At 33.6% G+C, this 17,482-nt stretch overlaps 2 protein-coding genes across 7 annotated transcripts in view; one reads left to right on the forward strand and one right to left on the reverse strand.

Moving 5' to 3' along the window:
• Positions 1-11,113, forward strand: part of LOC148949492 (uncharacterized) — a 151,991-nt gene extending 140,878 nt beyond the window's left edge. For 3 of the 6 annotated variants that reach the window (XR_016142087.1, XR_016142090.1, XR_016142089.1), the window contains 2 exons: positions 1,053-2,002; positions 8,459-11,113. Coding sequence is in view for 2 of the 6 variants with exons in the window: in XM_089092991.1 (XP_088949117.1) it covers positions 1,053-1,792 (740 nt within the window). In the remaining 4 variants the exon portion in view is untranslated. Of the gene's footprint in view, positions 1-1,052; positions 2,035-8,458 lie in introns of those variants that run through there. The other 3 variants (XR_016142088.1, XM_089092991.1, XM_089092990.1) reach the window with 3 other exon arrangements.
• A 712-nt stretch (positions 11,114-11,825) lies between these two features.
• Positions 11,826-17,482, reverse strand: part of LOC148949493 (zinc metalloproteinase-disintegrin-like batroxstatin-1) — a 149,834-nt gene continuing 144,177 nt past the window's right edge. The window contains exons 11-12 of the mRNA XM_089093518.1: positions 16,960-17,371; positions 11,826-12,870 (exon numbers count right to left, since the gene is read on the reverse strand). Coding sequence (XP_088949644.1) covers positions 12,485-12,870; positions 16,960-17,371 — 798 coding nt within the window. The 3' untranslated portion in view covers positions 11,826-12,484. The remainder of the gene's footprint in view (positions 12,871-16,959; positions 17,372-17,482) is intronic.

Raw genomic sequence — 17,482 nt, forward strand, 5'->3', positions numbered from 1 at the left:
TACGGGGGATTTTCTATGGGGAGGGAAATTTTCAGGGGCTGAACTTGTCATGGGAAATTTTACGCTGGGGGAATTTGCCAGAATTCCTATACAAATTTCTTTTTATATGTCTTGTTTTCTCTTTTCCGTCTCAATTTTACGTGTGGAGTTGTTAAAGGTAACTGTTCGGGGTAAATTTTCACCAGGATTGAATTGTCTATAGGATTTTTCCGTGGAGAAGGAGGTTTCTCTGTGGAGGTGGGGCCAAATTTCCTGGCATTATTTAAAAACGATAAGAAATTAAATAAAAAACAAGTTTTTTCAGTTGAAAGTAAGAACCATTAATAAAACTAAACACGAACAGAAAGTATTACGTATTCGAAGGGATTTTCCCTTCCTCACCTTGCTCTTTACGCTAAATTTTGAATTTTGTCCCAATTCCTTAAGAAAGACTCCTGAAATACAAGGGTTATTTAATTAGAGCATTAAGAATCTTTCTTAAAGGTGCTAAAAAATTTTAGCGTAAAGAGCGAGGTGTTGAGGAGGGGAAAAACCCCTTCAAATACGTAATAATTTCTGTTCGTTTTAAGTTTTAATGTTGCTCCATACTTTCAATTGAAAAAAACTGTTTGTTTGATTTTTATTTTACCATTAAAGAATAGATTCGCTTGATATAATTGCGCTTATTGCTTATGTTTCTCGTGAAACGAGCGATTTTGCGACAAGTGTGTAGCTGTGAATTGCACAAAAAGATTAAAACACTTTATTTCATTAGATTTTTTAGCTCCAGATCTACTCATTTACTGGGTAAGAGTTATGATATTACTTACTTTTTCTTAGAGAATGACCAAACTTTTTTTAAAACTCAGAAATCTTTCCTTACAGAAATCGTTGGGAATCACTTTGACATATTTTTCAATCTTAAAAAACAACCAAAAAAAAGCGATAAATAGATCTGTACGCTGAAAATTAACGCTTCTCTCGACTCATATTCTAAGGAGCTTTCATTTATTGTATAAAAAAGGACACTATTGTTCTTTCCGTACTAAAATCTACAGCATTACTACTTTCAGGAGTGACGTTCTGCGATGTATCGAAGTCTTCCGGGAGCAAGGAAGTATCAGAAGGGCTTCCAGTAATAGAAGGCGAGTCAATAGGGCATGCCTTTACTACAATCGGTCGAGATGGGCGTCTCGAAACAACCATAAACAACGTCCAAAACTCAGCATCCCGTTCCAAATCCAAATCTGAAACTCCCATGCCTACTTGCTCAAAAGATTGTGAATTTCATTGTTGTGCCCTTCACCAAGAGACTCGATTAACAGGAACAAGCAGCATTAAGCGTGATCAAAGACATGGGTCATCAAAGGTTCGCTTTGATGAAAAACGAAAGGTAGAGCAATCATGGGGAGGTTCAAAAGACACTAACCCTGAGATAAGGAAAGAGAGTTCAGACTCAGATGATCCAGAAGGGGAAAGCTATCCATTAGAAGACAACGAAGTAGCAACATCTGACAAGGTTTTAACACTAATTGATCAGCTTTCTTTAGATCAACAAAAACACTTATCAGTGCTTGATATAGGTATAATATTAAATCGCTTGAGAGCCAAAATAATAGATGTAAGAAAATTAGAAAGGGAGCTCGAGGGTGCAGGATGTTTTCGGTGGACTATTAGTGCTACCATTCGTGGAGGTTTTCTTAGAGATCTCGGTGTTCTTTATAATGGAAATTTTTATACTATCACAGAGCAGCCCGACCTTGAGTCACTCCCGCTGCCCAATCTGGAAGACTTTGATGATCATAAAATTTAGATAACGGGTATATTACGGTGCTTGTGAACATTGTTAAGTTGTTACCTAAATGGATGGAAATTTTATTTTAGAAACTGTGATAAACGTTTGGTTGGGGCCTCGCATAGGCTAAATTTTACTATAGCTGATGAATTTCAAATTCTTAGTGATATCTGAATTTGTATAAGACTTTTTTATGAGTTACGGCTTGATTTTGTATAGTTTAAAAAGGTTGAAATTATTACAGTCTCCTTTTTTGCGTGTTTGCTTTTAAGTCTTTATTTTCATTTGACTAATTTTTGTTATTCCCTGTGATCGTCCTTATATCATAAACTGTACAGCAGGGTTTAGCACTTTTACGATTATGAATGTTTGATTTCGCTAAGAAGTAGCAAAATTGTTTGTAGCATTACCAGAAATACTATACACCCTCATACAGATATAAATACACCCTGACGTAGCGGTGGCATGCTGTCAAACTATCGACTTGCCAGCGCAATGTCAAGGTCTAGTCGTTTCTCTTCGTTACGGATTCAAGATTTAAACATTGTTTACTCATATTCTCACTTTAATAAATCCATAGTCGTACAATTACTCAGGGTGGGAACCTTCCGTCCATACCCCTCCCATAACCCCCCTTCATATCCTCCCCTCAATAAATATAATGTAAATTTTACGGTTGTTCCGGTTTTCTCTATAGTGCATTCCGTTTTCCATATGATCCACATGTTATTTTGTTTACAAATACTTATCTTCACCTCTCTGAAAGATCTCCCCCTCCTGGCGGATTATTGTGCAGTGAGTTATTGTGGATTATCATGGATCTGCCTGTGTTTACATTATGCCTATGTGTACAAAGATGTTCTGATTCAGTTTCTTGTTATTTCTTTCGAATTTTGATTGAATTCTGATAAGAGATGCTCAAATCAAGGAACACTGACAAAATAAAAGATTTATAAAATACACTACATGATGAAAAATATCAGTGAAATACGAAGCTTGAGGAGGAATAGCACCCAGTATTTAACCTAAGGAAAATATCTTGTTATATTTACATTTCTCCCCATATTTTCATGTTACTTTCAAATAATTATTCTACTTTTATTGCTTTGAGACCTTGACCCTCCCCACCTCTTAAACCTTTGAAGTAAAATAATACCTACATGGAAGGAAAAATATATACTAAGTTCTCTTCGAGAAAGTTTTAGCTCTCAATAGAACTATTTTTGCTTTAGATTTTTTACGTTTTTCTGTTGTCGTCACATGCCAAATCTTTGCTTTGGAAATACAACTTTAAAAAATAGTGAAAACGGCTTTTCATTTTGTGTAATATGGTCCAACGACGCTGTTGGCATTAGTGTCTGCTATAGCAGTTACTACATACATAGAACTGATTTCAGAGATATATCAATTCTGGCTGTTTAAAACCATGAACGACCATACCGCATAAATTTGTTTTTTGAAGCCTTTGTCCAAATTTCTTTTTTTTTCGCTTCTCGTCGATTTATAAATCACTACAACCCTGCTTTACAGTGTATTTATAGGTTGTATTTGCATGTATTTTCAGTTATTTTCAAAACCTGGATGGACGTTTTTAACCTTTCCTTTACTAAATTTTCCCAGAAAATGTCAAGTTTGATATCGAATCAATAAACGAATAGCAAACAAATCCATCCAGAGAAGTCTAGAATAGCATCAAATCAACTTTTTCGTTTAGTTTGGGATTCATGCACCCATGCTGGTAATTAAAAATTTCCAGGAAAAAGGTTTTAACAAAATGCTATCTGGGATTCCTACTCACCCCTTTAGCTGAAGATTGTAAATGACAACTTTTGCATTTTGATGACTCTACCCCTAATGCTAGTAGGAGTACTAAAAGGTTTAGTCTAATGAAAAAATAGATAAAAAGATTTTTTGGTGCATTTGTGTTTCTTTTAGGTGTAAAACAAAAAATATATAGAAGTATGAATATAAGTGTCATTCAGGTATAGGATCCTTTAGCTAAAATGATGACAATTTACATATTTTTCTTTCTGGCCTTTAAACTTCTCCATAAGTTCGGCCAGAAGGCAGCTCAAGGTGGCTTGCAAGGTGCAGCTGCCACTACTACCCCTCTCTCCTAGAGTACTGCACATAAAGTACAAAATTACATACAAATCGTTCCATTACATATAAAGTGTGGAAATGTTCCATATTGGAAAAAAAATTTATACTTTTTTAGGTCAGGCCACATAATTTTGTTTTAAAGATTTAAGTCCAGGATAAATTCATGTGAATTTATCCTCCCCCCTCCCGAGACAGATGTTTCCTGGCACATCATTTCAGTTATTGTTATTATCTATTCTTTTGTTGTTGTTACTTTTTTTATAACATATATTGAACACGCCAAGAACGGATTAAAACACCTTGTATGGAGAAAACGGTGAAATTAGAAACTGTCATCCAATATGTAAGCTAGTCCTTTCAACCATGCATGCAGCAGTAGTCACAAACAGGAGCAGATAAAACAAAGTGGTGATGGATTATCAAATTAAATCAATGTAAAATTATGGATGTTCGAATTGAACAATCAAAGGAGGATCTATACTAAAATGGTGGTGTAAAAATAGACTCCCGGGCATGAAACGTCTACTCCCTATAATATATTCTTTGATGCTCATTTAAAATTTGACTATGTGGATTTATGTTATGGTGAATGTTCGAAATCTATTTAATGTCGACATTCACCGGTGAAAGTTCGAAATTCATATTTCTCTGCTTCGATTCAATTAGCTTTGCGAGTCAGCTTTTTCAGTCTCATCAACCTGTAATGGTATAATTAAGGTTAGGTTAGATTAGATTATTTTAGTTTAGATTAGGTTAGGTTTAGTTAGATTAGGTTAAGTGAAATTTGGTTCTAAATATCAGAAATGGGTTAAAAACCTAACTTAAGTTAACCTAAACCAACCTAACCTCGCCTAACGAAACCTAATCTAATCTAACCTAATGTGCCATCATCAAACCTTGCATTAAATTGAAAAAATTGACTGGCAACGGTGACTAAATCCAAGGATAAAGAAGGTTATTTCGGACATTCACCGGTGACTGTCGACATTAACCATTTTGTGGAAATTCACCGTAACATATGCATAACATATTGTCAAAATCTTGGTCGAAAGCCTCTGGTTTTCCAGAGCTTGAAAAGTGAACTACAAAAGTTTTATAAAAGTTAACAGAGTCATCTATTTTTCCACTGTCGTCCATAGTGTAAAACAAGATGAAAGGTAGCGTCCGACAATAACAAGGAGGGAAAGTCCAAGATTTAAAAATACAGCTGGGAAATGCCAATAATGGCGAAAGGAATAACAGCTATTAGTTTTTCGGACCAATGCACAGGGTCTGTGATCAGTAACAAAAGACAGGAACACACAAAAAAAGGGAAAAACGAAGTAAAAAAAAAACAAAAAACAAAGATATGAAGACTAAAACGCGAAAAAAACAAATAAATTTTTTAACTTTAAAATTGAAACCATACAAATATGACTCTCTCTAAAACTACCAATTCCATTTGAGATCTAAATCAAATGAATTGAACGTTTAATTTGGACTTAATTTTTTGAAGGGTCACTGGCCACATCCCCAGCCTTCCGATTCCACATTGTTTTACAGGCCACAAGAATTTAAAGCCCGGAGTTCAAAATATGGTTTACATTCCCCTATGAGATCACCAAATCTTTTGCCGTGACAGTGAAATTTAACGCGTATTTTCAATATTTACATAGGGACTTCTATATTAAACTTTTAATAATGATAACATGTAATATTTTTCTAGCGTGCACATTCGTAAAACTTATTTTTAGGGTGTGAAATATTATTTTGAGGTGTGAAATAATTTTTCATTAATGTCTACAGGTGATCCACCATCAAATGATAATTGAATTCAAGGATAGTCCGTCAGTTTAACTAAGCAAAAGATGTTGTCCTTAATATTTGAGAGGCAGTCATATTAATGATGATAAGAAGTACTTATTTTACCATCTCTAAAAAAAATTCTAATCCATTGAATTGAACAAAATTCCAGCAATATCATAATAATCTGTTCCAGAGTGAGAGTGGTAATTATCGAGGCATTAGTCTGGTCTCTGTAGGTAGTATATTACTTAGTAATATGATAATTTTTAGACTGAGAGATGCCGTAGACAAGGTTTTAAGAGGAGATCAGTGCGGTTTTGGAAAAGGTAGAGGATGTGTCGACCAAATTTTCACTCTTAGGCTAATAATTGAGAAGTGCCTGAGTTTTCAAACACCTTTGGTCCTCAGTTTTATACATTATGAGCAAGCGTTCAATTATGTTGATAGAAGAGATTTAGTAAAGGTTTTATCCTTGTATGGTATACCAAACAAATACATTAAAGTGATTAGTGTTATGTACGAAAATAACACTGCTGCGGTTAAGGTAGGAAATGGGCTTAGCAGCTGGTTTTTAATTAAATCAGGAGTTAAGCAGGGTTGTTTTCTATCCCCCTTTATAGGGATTATTTTGATCGACTTTGTTTTAAGGAGCACAGGAAAGGCAATGAGAGACCACGGAATCAAATGGGTAGGAAAATGTCTCCTGGACTTGGATTATACTGATGATTTAAGCATCCTAGAAGAAAGTGTGAGCAAAATGAATGAAATTTTAGAGATTTTGCGTTTTCAGTGTGCTAGAATTGGTTTGAAAATTAATGTTAGGAAGACTAAGTCACTAAGGCTAGGAATAAGTGAAGCTGAAAAGGTGACGTTGGGTAATGAAAAGATACATCAGGTGGGCAGCTTCACTTACCTTGGTAGTATTATTAGTAAAGATGGTGGGTGCAGTGTAGATGTTAAAAATAGAATAGCCAAGGCTCAGGGTGTTTTTTCACAGTTAAAAAAAAGTCTGGAAGAATAGGAAGATAAGTCTGCAAACCAAGATTAGAATATTACAAGCTACAGTAATGACAGTGGTCAAATATGGCTCTGAAGCATAAACGCTCCGAAAAGCAGATGAAGATTTGCTAGGTGTTTTTCAGAGAAATTGCTTAAGGATTGTTCTGGGTACCCGGCTGACTGACCGTATTTCAAACAATAGGCTATACGAAAAGTGTGGTTCAATCCCGCTCTCTAGGGCTATAATAAGAGAAAGGTTGAGATGGCTAGGGTGCGTTCTGCGGATGATGGATAATAGATTGCCGAAGATTGCTCTTTTTGGCCAACCGTCTAGGGCTAAGCGGAAAGCAGGTCGTGCCCGTCTGGAGTGGGAGGACGTCATAAAGAAAGATTTAAAGGAAATAGGAACTTCGTGGGCGGGTGTAAAAAGGAAGGCTTTGAATAGATTGGAGTGGAGGAGGAGCGTGCGTATCTGTGTTGGCCTCAGGCGGCTTGGTGCTGCGGTGTTGTTAGTAGTAGTAGTAGCTCGATGTAGTTTTTATTTCAAGAGCTGTTTTACTTTTTAAATTAACACAATATAACGGTCCAATATAATATTGGCAATATTTTTCGAGATATAACTGACATTTTCAAATTGAAGAAGAATGTTAGTGGTTATATGGAGTAAGTACTTACATGATTCGAAGGATTCTGTTTCGCGGCTTTTACTCACTCTCGAATGATACATAGTTCTTTTCAAGAATCTCCTCTGTTAATTGTTGATGCGTAAGATACATGCAGAATTTTTAATTAAAACACAACGCTAGTATGAAGAGAATTTGACATAAGATCTTCGGTGACAAATATTAAAAAGTTTGGTATCAAATTGATAAGACTTCAGATAGGATTGCTAAATCTAAGACTTAAGGTAATTCCATACTTATTAAGAACAACAAAACACCATCATTTTTATGAAACCTCACTTGAAAAAACTCTAAATCTACATAACCAGAAATAGATAATGTTCTTTATTTTATAATACAGTATTTCTCTTATTCTCCATAATTTGCCAATTCGGTTAAAAAATTTTCGTTGTTAAATAATGAGAGATTTTGAATAACAAATTGTTTATTTTTTAAAATACAGAATATATACAAAAAGTAAAACTACCGAAGAAAAGAAGTATGAATTTTAAAAAGTTGTCGGTAGGCCATCAACTGATACAATTAGGATGAAATACTCAAGCATTGGATCATAAAAGTCCCATATCTATACTGCTGTCCTAAGCGCAAAAAGTCTTCGATCAAAAAATTTTGCCCGTCACTTACTAATAAATACTTTCATTTTTAATTGAAATTTTATTTGGGTGTCATTTTACTAACCAGCTGAAACTGAAGAAAACAAGTTTAATACTAATTTCACTAGTTGAGTTGGCGTATTTTACGTGCAATATTTAATTGATTACTTTTTTAGTGTGTTCATTGCCATTTCTGATTTCTAAAGTACAACACAATAAAAACGATTCTTAGGGAATATTCTAGGATAATGTACAACAGAAATACTGAAAATAAAAAAAGGCTATTTTGAAAAGTCTACAGTAAAATAATTTGCATATCCCTAACTACAGATTATACTATTTGGAAATGTGAAAAAATTAATATTCAAAGCGTCAATTTAAACCTTGATTTATGTTTATACAACTGTTTTATTTTTCTTCTTTTTACGGCGGTTGTATGAAAATCGTATCGGTCGTAAGTTTCTGACAGTTTGTTAATGCCTGGTTTTCATCATTATAAATTATTTTTTTTTCTTATGTAGGTCCAATGGATGTGCCCTTGCTGCTTGAAGAAGAAAAGTGTTTGCAACTAACAGGAAAAATGTATCTTTCAGCGTTTATCCCTGCTTGCCCATTTTAATCTCTTTAATAAATCTAATGATTCTAAGAGCATTGTAAGAAAAAGCTCTCGGTGCTATATCTTGAGTCCTATGGTGATTTCATGTTGACTAATTAGGCGTATGATTTTGATTTACCTAAGGTATGTAAGAATTTCAACTTGGGTTAGTGGGTTATTTTACCTGACCAATCATGGACCATTTTACTTGTACGTTGAATAGCTCTGTAGCGGAAAAGTGACGTGAAGCCATTATTATGAAGGGCTAAAAAGAACATTCACTCCTTGGGATGGGATGGAATTCATTAGTTGGGATTTCAGATTGTGCACAGACGAATACAATAGGAGTCAGATACAGTGAAGGGACACACATTATACTCTGGTTTTGAATTCTAAATTATCTAGTTACCAACAGGTCCTAACTTTTTACAACAAGATTAAGTTTATTTAATAGAAATATAGACCTGGAAATACAAAGAGGGAAAATAAAAATGAAAAGTAAAAACTTATACAATCAAAATCCAATTAATAGAACAATATGTTTAAATAATGGATCCTTAGTGAACTAGAAAAGCCTGAACATAAGCGCGGTTAAACATTAATTTTTTATTGAAAATTAAAAAGAAAAGATCCCTCTAAATTGATTAGTTTTACCCATTAGCATTAATTATTTTATCCCGTCTATATCGTTCATTACGGTGAAAATTTACGAAAATAAACACCAACAAGGACCAAACTTTGTAATATATTTGTCAGTTTCAAATCTTTTAAATTTCATAGGCGAAAAGCTTAGAAATATTCATCTTGGGGGGGGGGACTACCAAGAAAGACTTCATTAATTCTGGATTGAAGTCTTATTGACATCATCATAAATTATGCGAAAATACTGTAAAATGTATATTTTGGCAAGAATTAGGTCGACTATGTCAATAGCCTACAGGATACAAGCAATTACACTATAAAAAAGCCAGTCCAATTTATAAAAAATTACCCTTTCTCAGCTCCTTTTTTTAGTTCTCGACTTTATCATTTCAAAACATCCATTTCTAGGAGATATGATACTACTGCTGCTGCTACTGCAAACAACTCACTGCAGCACCAATTCGCCTGAGATCAATATAGCTACGCACGCTGCTCCTCCACCCCAATCTATTCAAAGTCCCCCTCTTTATACCCTCCCAAGAAGTTCTCATTTCTCTTAAATTTTCCCTTATGACATCCTCGCATCCCATTCGGGGACGTTCTGCTTTTCGTTTGGCCCTAGGTAGTTGGCCAAAACGGACGATATTTGGCAATCTGTTATCCTTCATCCTCGGAATATGTCCTAGCTGTCCCAACCTTTCTCTAACTACATCCCTAGAAAGCGAGATAAAACCACATTTTCAGTACAACTTACTGTTTTTAGAATAAGGTCAGTCAGACAGGCATCCAAAGAATCCGTAGACAATTCCCCTGGAAAACATCTAGCAAATTATTATCCGTTTTTCGAGGCTGTCTTGCGGCTGTTGACCTAGACCACACTAATGTAAGGCTAAAATACTTTAGTAAAACCAACAAAATGCTAACTGCCTTTGTCGTTTTTTTACTCTTTATCTGTAAAGATATATAAAAATCATTTTTGGAAAGTAATTTTTTTTTATCTTTGAACTTTTTGATGATTGCATTAGAGCTTATTCGAAAAGTACATTTTTATCTTAGATTTCGACTGGAACAAAATGCCATCATGTGCTAATTTGTACTATGCATTTGCAACTGTAATGTCAGTATTAAAAATTGCTTTCTCTCAATTTCATTTAAATTTGTACAGCCCCCAATTTGGCACCGAACAGTTATTAAAATCCTTCATTCGAATGAATTTTACACATCTGTTTGATAGCGTTAGCCACTGGTGACAGTGGGCCCCAGACCAAGGGCCGAATTAGCGTAATGGTACGTTAGGCCCTAATTGTGGTAAAATAGACGAAGGATTTTACAATTTTGTTAATTTCGGTAAAAAAAATAAAACAACTTAATTTTAAATATAAATAAGAACAGTAGCACACGGATATCCTTAGGAGACGAGTGAGTAAGCTCCTCCTCGTCTGGAAGAAAAATGAGAGCAAGAAGTGCTACAATTTGCAAAATTTAGAACAATAAATATAGTTTACCAAAAAGAAAAGTTTTTCCAACCATTCACTATACTTCTCAGACTTTTCAACGAACGCTCCTGCTATAGTGGAAGCAACACTAGGAAAGTGATCATTGCTGTTATTACAAGGAGCGGGAGGAGGGACGTGCTCGTAGCTTAACGCTGTTCATTATTATAAATTGTAGATGGCCTGAGTTTACCTCAAGTATGGAAGTGAATAGACTTGGTTATGCACAGAATCAAAGGGTGTATCCCACTAAATACTTCAATTTCTTCTTTCTATATTTATTTTGTTTTATTAGACATTTTTTTTAAAGTTTTATTTTCTTTAATTCATAGAACGCACCAAGTAAGTCTACCCAGTTTGAAATATCATTTTGAATTATTTAAAATGGATTTAATTTGGCCCAAACTCACTCTAGGCCAGCCCTCCCTCCCTGAACTCGGTGGTAGTTCTGGCCTCTCTTGCTGTGCCTGTGGCAAAATATTGATATGCACCCCCCCCCCTTGTATTCAGACATTTTCAGGTCAGATTTTTAACAAAATTGCCATTATTTAACGAATGTTTTCTTTATTAATACAACTTTCCATTTCCTTAAACCTGTCTCAAGGAAAAATAAAAATTTCGCATCAATTTGCTTAATTACATTAAAAAATTATTACAAAATTATCAATTACAAAATTATTATAACTGTTATATTATTAACTTTAAATTTTGCGCCCCGTAAAGTTTCTACACCCAGGGCGGTTGCCCCCTCTGTCCCCTCCCTAAATCTGCCTCTGCCTGAAGTACTACTACTACTACTAACAACTCACTGCAGCACCAAACCGTCTGAGGTCAATACAGCATCGCACGGTCCTCCTCCATCCAAATCTATCCAAAGCCTCCCTCTTTACACCCTGCCAGGAAGCAATAATTTCTTTCATTTTGCTAACGTCTTCACCTAGAATGTTTAAATAATCACCATAATCTTAGTCTAGGAGAGTTTTATTTCTCCAATTGATTCTGTGTTCTCTCATTGGCTTTACTGTGCTCCTTAGAACAGAGTCCATCAATAAAATCCATTTACAAGGGGATGGAATGCCACTCTGCTTGATTCCTAATTTAATACGAGACAGTCTTTATATAATAAAAGGACCTTATAATGCAGAAACAAAGAGCCGGTTGATTAATCTTGACACTGAATCAATTGTATTCGAACTACGCTACAAAATTATGAATTTTAGGGAACAGATTTTAAAAAATGACCCAAGTTATATAATCAGATGAAACGAAATTTCTTTTTTCCCTTGACTATAGAGCTTTAATGGAGAATATCTTAGCACTACCATCTTTTCGTCAATACTTTGTGAGAAGTGTATTTGTCTCATATTGTAGTGCCCTCACGAAAGTGTCATGAAAGGCCGCGCATCCACGAAAGGCTTTCGAAAAGTTTACATTTTCATAATTTTACAAGAAAATGATCTTTGTTTTCACACTTTTAGTGGTAAGAACTTTTTCTTCCCGCACTTCAATAAGAAACATATTCAAACTGAATTGATTTAGCTGAACGATGTGGCTTCATTTTGTCTTATATTACATAAAACTTGTGTTGGTAACCGTTGAGGTAGAGCTGAATAAAGTAAGAAACTCTTATTAAATTGTGGCCAGTGTTCTCTGCCTTTTGTGACGTAAACAGAAATTCGAAAAATAGTTTATAGATTAAAATTCACTCAGGGAACCATCACTCTCTAAATCTTTTATGAAGTAAGTATGAGATACACGTTTTCTTTTCGGTCAAGACTATTTATAACAGCCATCATGTTGACAATGATGGTTATTTTTCAGTAACAGTTTTGTTGCTCTTTGGTTTCTTTCAGATGAGGCCACACAACTTCTGTTTTACTGTTGGAGTTACAAGAAACATCCTTTGTTTTTTCTTGGCTAGGGGTATGTAAAACCGTTCCATCAGAAAGTATAACGAAAAACGATCTTCTTTTAGATGGCTCTGTTGTATAATTGTTGAAATTCTGTTCCCGTCCTGCAGTTTGGGGGAGAATATCAGGTAACATCTCTTGGCGCAGCTTTAATTTCCCACATTGTTCCTGAAGCCACCTTTTATGAGTGGATTTCTTTTGTGGGTTGCGTTTGTAGAATAGGTAAAAGATAAAAGTGGCACCAGCAATTAGTAAAACCAAGATGATTAAGACAATCCACGAACTTGGAAAATCTAAAATACAAGAATTAATGAAGCAATGAAGAATTAACTATGAACTAGTGCAATACATAATATTAAAAAAAAAAAAATACCGATTTTGTTTGTCAAATCGAGCCCAATTTTGAAATAGATGCAATTTGCCTTGGAGCAAGATTGTTGTAGCCACAATAGATAAAAATGAGCCACAATTGAAGTTTTATATATAATGTATTATGTAGAGCTTCACTCGAGTAATAACATCTTTTTCAGCAAAAAATTAAGATTCAAATATCAATAAATCGGTCAGCCATGCGTATAAGTTGCCATCTATGTATCGTTATGCAACCAATGAAGGAAGCTGCGAGTTCTTGTTCTACCACCTTAGACCTCTGCACAACGGTCTTACTTCCTAAAGCTCATCTGTGAAATCCATAGCAACAAGTAAACGAGCTAATCACAATATTTTAGTAAATTCTATGGATCTAACAAGATATAACATTGCTATTAAATAAGGTACATCTTAAATATTTGTCATTTAATGCACACCTAAAATGCTTTTTATGTAATCAGCTTATCGGCCTGGTTTGTCTATACATATTAAATTATTAGAAAACAGTGCCTTACACCCCGCCCCTTCCTCTTAAGTTTTGCGAGCACTTAGCTACGTGTTTTTTCAGGTTTTCGTGTACTTTCAAAGAATGTAGAATGAATATTTTTATAGTTATATTGTATCTGCATATCTTTTACCCAAAAATGTTTAGAGAATATACACTGGAAGATTGCTATTAATTTATTTTAAGAGGAGACCCCTAGGTTTTTGTATTCTTTAGCAGGGAAAATACCAAGTTTTTTGATATATCAGAGAATGGAGGGATTTTCTTCTATAGGTTAAACTACCGCTCAGATATATATATATATATATATATATATATATATATATATATATATATATATATATATATATATATATATATATATATATATATATATATATATATATATATATATATATATATATATATATATATATATATATATATATATATATATATATATATATATATATATATATATATATATATATATATATATATATATATATATATATATATATATCAAATTCTAAAGTAAAAATGTTCATTTAGTAACTATATTAAAATCAGGCTATCAGTATCTTCTGCTGATTTGGTTAAAAAGGCTATAGTTATTTATACTCGCTTGGTGGCTTTTAACTTGGAGATTGTGGCAGCAGCTGTATTATTAAACTCTATGCCACTCTGTTTTCTTTATTTACATGGCAAAAGACATGGGTACCAGTGGAATTGTGGCAGGAAAGGAGAAAAACCTGCAAAAAAGATTTAAAAAAATTTAAATAAGCGCGTTTTTCTTATGAAAACTGACAAGTTTCGTATTTTGCATAAGTTTAAATGAGCGCGTTTATTTACGAAAACTGACAAGTTTCGTATTTTGTATAAGTTTAAATGAGCGCGTTTTCCTTAGGAAAACTGACTAGTTTCGTATTTTGCATAAGTTTAGATAAGCGCGGTAACTTTATAAAACCTGACAAGTTTCATTTTTAGCATAAATTTAAATGAACGCATTATCCTTATGAAAACTGACAAATTTCATATTTTGAATAAGTTTAAATGAACGCATTATCCTAATAAAAACTGACAAGTTCCATATTTTGCATAAGTTCAAATGAGCGCGTTTTCCTTGTGAAAACTGACAAATTTCATATTTTGCATAGGTTTAAATGAGCGCGTTCTCTATATGAAAACTGACAAGTTTTGTATCTTGCATAAGCTTTATGGGCGCGCTATCCTTATGAGAACTGAAAAGTTTCGTGTTCTGCATAAGTTTAAATGAGCAGGTTTTCCTTAGGAAAACTGACTAGTTCCGTATTTTGCATTACTTTAAATGATAGCGTTTCCCTTATGAAAACTGACGAGTTTCATATTTTGCATAAGTTTAGATGAGCCCGTTTCCCTTATGAAAACTAACAAGTTACATATTTTGCATTAGTTTAAATGAGCACGTTCTCCTTATGAAGACTGACAAGTTTTGAATTTTGCATAAGTTTAAACGAGCAAGTGTTCCTTATGAAAAGTGACAAGTTTCGTATTTTGCATCAGTTTAAATCAGCGCGTTTTCCTTATGAAAACTAACAAGTTTCGGATTTTGAAAAAGTTTAATGAACGCGTTATCCTTATGAAAAATAACAATTTTCATACAATTTTCAAGTTTAATTAAGCACGTTTTCCTTATGAAAACTGACAAGTTTTACATTTGCATAAGTTTAAATTAACACGTTCTCCTTTTGAAAACTGACAAGTTTCATATTTTGCATAAGTTTAAATGAGCGCGTTATCCTTATGAGAACTGAAAAGTTTCGTGTTTTGCATAAGTTTAAATGAGCAGGTTTTCCTTCGGAAAACTGACTAGTTCCGTATTTTGCATTAGTTTAAATGATAGCGTTTCCCTTATGAAAACTGACGAGTTTCATATTTTTGGCATAAGTTTAGATGAGCCCGTTTCCCTTATGAAAACTAACAAGTTTCATATTTTGCATAAGTTTAAATGAGCACGTTCTCCTTATGAAGACTGACAAGTTTTGTATTTTGTATAAGTTTAAACGAGCAAGTGTTCCTTATGAAAAGTGACAAGTTTCGTATTTTGCATCAGTTTAAATCAGTGCGTTTTCCTTATGAAAACTGACAAGTTTCGGATTTTGCAAAAGTTTAATGAACGCGTTATTCTTATGAAAAATAACAATTTTCATACATAAGTTTAATTAAGCACGTTTTCCGTATGAAAACTGACAAGTTTTACATTTGCATAAGTTTAAATGAACACGTTCTCCTTTTGAAAACTGACAAGTTTCATATTTTGCATAAGTTTTAATGAGCGCGTTATCCTTATGAAAACTGACTAGTTTCATATTTTGCATAAGTTTAAATGAGCACGTTCTCCTTATGAAGACTGACAAGTTTTGTATTTTGTATAAGTTTAAACGAGCAAGTGTTCCTTATGAAAAGTGACAAGTTTCGTATTTTGCATCAGTTTAAATCAGTGCGTTTTCCTTATGAAAACTGACAAGTTTCGGATTTTGAAAAAGTTTAATGAACGCGTTATCCTTATGAAAAATAACAATTTTCATACAATTTTCAAGTTTAATTAAGCACGTTTTCCTTATGAAAACTGACAAGTTTTACATTTGCATAAGTTTAAATTAACACGTTCTCCTTTTGAAAACTGACAAGTTTCATATTTTGCATAAGTTTAAATGAGCGCGTTATCCTTATGAGAACTGAAAAGTTTCGTGTTTTGCATAAGTTTAAATGAGCAGGTTTTCCTTCGGAAAACTGACTAGTTCCGTATTTTGCATTAGTTTAAATGATAGCGTTTCCCTTATGAAAACTGACGAGTTTCATATTTTTGGCATAAGTTTAGATGAGCCCGTTTCCCTTATGAAAACTAACAAGTTTCATATTTTGCATAAGTTTAAATGAGCACGTTCTCCTTATGAAGACTGACAAGTTTTGTATTTTGTATAAGTTTAAACGAGCAAGTGTTCCTTATGAAAAGTGACAAGTTTCGTATTTTGCATCAGTTTAAATCAGTGCGTTTTCCTTATGAAAACTGACAAGTTTCGGATTTTGCAAAAGTTTAATGAACGCGTTATTCTTATGAAAAATAACAATTTTCATACATAAGTTTAATTAAGCACGTTTTCCGTATGAAAACTGACAAGTTTTACATTTGCATAAGTTTAAATGAACACGTTCTCCTTTTGAAAACTGACAAGTTTCATATTTTGCATAAGTTTTAATGAGCGCGTTATCCTTATGAAAACTGACTAGTTTCATATTTTGCATAAGTTTAAATGAGCGTATTAACCTTGTGAAAATGGACAAGTTTTGTATTTTGCATAAGTTTAAATAAGCGTGTTTTCCTTATGTAAAATGACAAATTTCTTATTTTGCACAAATAATCTTTCAAAATGAGGAGTAAATTTTCAGGTTTGCCCCTTTCTTACTGAAAGAGGAACTGCAAAAGACCTTCTCTCGTCTTCCTGTCTCTTTTTATTCTCTTTTTTTTTTAAAGGAGATAACAAGATACCTGATTGATCAATTTCATCATCAATAACACCCGTTGGTGGATTACTAGCTGTTGTTGCTTGTCTTTGAGTAGGTGTCCATATTGTAGTTGGTCGAGCGACAATCGTTGTTGATGTTGTAGTGGAAGTATTTGCCCCTATTCTGGTAATAATACTCTTCGTAAATATAAGAGTGGTAAAAAGCGGTCTTTTAGTTCTGCTCCGAGGTTTACTAGTGCGAGGTTTTATGGTTGTCAAAAATTTAGAAGCTCGTAAAATTTTTGTCGTACCCTCTTTTTGTTTTTCGCAGTAAGGAGGTTGATAGCCAGGATAGCATATACAATTTCCATCTTTGCACTTTCCATGATCGAAACAGTTTTCATGGCAACTTTTTGGCACATTTCCAACGTCTATGCATAGATTATCCAGACACATCTAAAAATAATTTCAAATACTGAAATGAATTCAAGTAATGTATTTAGAGTACCATATAATATTTAGAATAAAATAAAAAGCAATGTCCAGAAATTACGTACAAAAGATTGG

The sequence above is a fragment of the Artemia sp. Qi Xiang Cuo genome, chromosome 8 (genome assembly GCF_049724085.1).
Source record: "Artemia sp. Qi Xiang Cuo chromosome 8, ASM4972408v1, whole genome shotgun sequence".
Taxonomy (NCBI): Eukaryota; Metazoa; Arthropoda; class Branchiopoda; order Anostraca; family Artemiidae; genus Artemia; species Artemia sp. Qi Xiang Cuo.